At 49.5% G+C, this 1,960-nt stretch overlaps 2 protein-coding genes across 2 annotated transcripts; both read right to left on the bottom strand.

The window, feature by feature from the left end:
* Positions 1 to 27: 27 nt before the first annotated feature.
* Pmar_PMAR000383 (bromodomain-containing protein, putative) lies at positions 28 to 902 on the bottom strand (the record flags this gene model as incomplete). Its single annotated transcript, XM_002766375.1, has 2 exons — positions 28 to 640; positions 840 to 902. Coding segments are annotated over 2 exons (676 nt in total), but the record flags the coding sequence as incomplete, so codon positions are not given.
* Positions 903 to 1,491: 589 nt separating this feature from the next.
* Pmar_PMAR000382 (Glycine cleavage system H protein, putative) lies at positions 1,492 to 1,870 on the bottom strand (the record flags this gene model as incomplete). The annotated part of the gene is made up of 3 exons (XM_002766374.1): positions 1,492 to 1,573; positions 1,619 to 1,735; positions 1,784 to 1,870. Coding segments are annotated over 3 exons (286 nt in total), but the record flags the coding sequence as incomplete, so codon positions are not given.
* Between the last annotated feature and the right edge of the window lie 90 nt (positions 1,871 to 1,960).

Below are 1,960 nucleotides of genomic sequence, written 5' to 3'. Positions count from 1 at the left end.
AAGATAGAGTGGAGCTCGAGGGCGTACTCGTACTCAAGAGACCCGGGCTGATTGAAGTGTAGGCGTTGACGAACATCTGCCTCATGTCGGCTTCGAAATCAGCACGGGATGCGTAAAACCAAGAGTCGAGCCGATTGAGTATCATCGATATATCGACTGGAATAGTGATCACCTCGTAGTAACCAGGAACCCATTTGGGGACAGGCTTCATGAAAGGCGCAGCCAACTCCTTGTTCATGCGTACCATGTGCTGGACCAACCTCCGGTACTCGTTACGCTCGAACTCGGGCATGCCCGAAGCATGAGGAGCACCACCACCAGCAGCAGCAGTCTTCTTTCTACCTCGTCTAGACGTCTTCTCAGGCGTACTAGTACTACGAGACCCTGAAGAGCTGCTTGGGGTAGCCTCGGACTTACTAGTTGTAGTGCAAGAACGCCTCTGACAGGAAGGTATGATGAGGTTGAGGTCGACCTTGGATGCCGAAGAGGTACGGGTCTTCTTCCGAACTGGAGCTGTGGTGGTCATGCTGTCCTCCACGAGAGAGTAGCCGGTGTCACAGATCAAACCAGAGATGAAGTCCACCTCGAAGTCAGAGAGTAGGCAATGTCCAGCGCTGGTCGAGTGGCGATCGAAGCTTGGCTGAAGAGCAGAAGAGCATAATCAACACCATCACCGAGGAAGCTCTCTATAACGAGGCGAACCTCAACAGTAGATAATTACAATCATGCCTACACTTCCATCACCACTCGCATAACCACCGACAACACATCATACTAGTATCAAGACGATAGCCTCAAACGCTCGCTTGAAAACCACAAGGAGGCATGACAAGCCTTACGTTGAAATCCGCACCAGTCTCTGTGCTGGCGTCTGACATTCCACACACCTTCGATGTCGCCATCGTCAATCGAGTTATCCAACAAGGGTTGTGTGGGGAACAGCACGCAGCTTGCATAAAATATGAAACGCTAAACAAAATCTCGCTACGCCATAGTGATCGATACATCACATATCTTGTGAAGATCGAATTCGTGACGAGCCGTTTCAACCAGCCGTTTCTTCTAGCATGAACAACCGAGACCTGAGCCACTCAGGCGTACCATGTTCAACACAAAGAGTAAACTGTGACGCTGTAGCAAATCTCCAACTTGTGCACGCGTGAGACAGAGACAATTCTTGATACCAATTGTGTTGTCGACGCTAGGCCTGGAGGGTCCGCTGAATCGCGCACAGAATCGGTGAATTCGCACTTCTCGTTATTATCTCTGATGGATTAGTCCAACAACCACTACTTTTATGAAAACACAACAGGAAAAGCGCCACTCCACCACAGTGGGCAGCGCAGGGAGATATGCTCTTTAAGTGTCGTAGAAAACAATGCAAACACAAGCAAGAACAGAACTGTTATTAATTGCATTATTGCTGAACAGCTAGCCAACCCAAGCACGCTGGTTGTGAACTTCTGGGAAAGAATTTGAAGAAAGATATTCTTACTCGAAGACTTCAACACTGTGGCCTTTTCGATACTCCTCCTCACTGAAGAAGTTCTTTCCATCAGCCTCTACATCTCCCCTGAAAACGAACACACTCACTACGCCACCACCGTCATCAGCCTACTCGTAATGTATGCGAACCAGCCAGCCGTCATGCTCAGGGTCCAAGTTGACCAAGTCGGGAGTGTCTTCAACCTTAACGTTTGTCTCCAATACTTCCGCAGCCGCAACCGGGCACAATCTGAGCAACGACCGGCATTTTCCAAAGTAGTGATTTTGGTGTCCATACACTTCCTCGACCGATTTCACGCTCTCAAGAGTACACAGCACTTCGTCTTTGTGAAACACCGAGCCAACCGTCGGCAAGTCGACATACCTGACAATCTCCCAGTACTCTCAAGACCCTCCCAGAGTGCACTTACACTAACTCGCCGATCTGGTCTTGAGCAAAGTTAGTGATGCCGAC

This window comes from Perkinsus marinus, assembly GCF_000006405.1.
Source record: "Perkinsus marinus ATCC 50983 genomic scaffold scf_1104296973002, whole genome shotgun sequence".
NCBI lineage: Eukaryota > Perkinsozoa > Perkinsida > Perkinsidae > Perkinsus > Perkinsus marinus.
The sequence above is the reverse complement of the archived record's forward strand: the minus strand, read 5'-3'. Positions and strand labels throughout refer to the sequence as shown.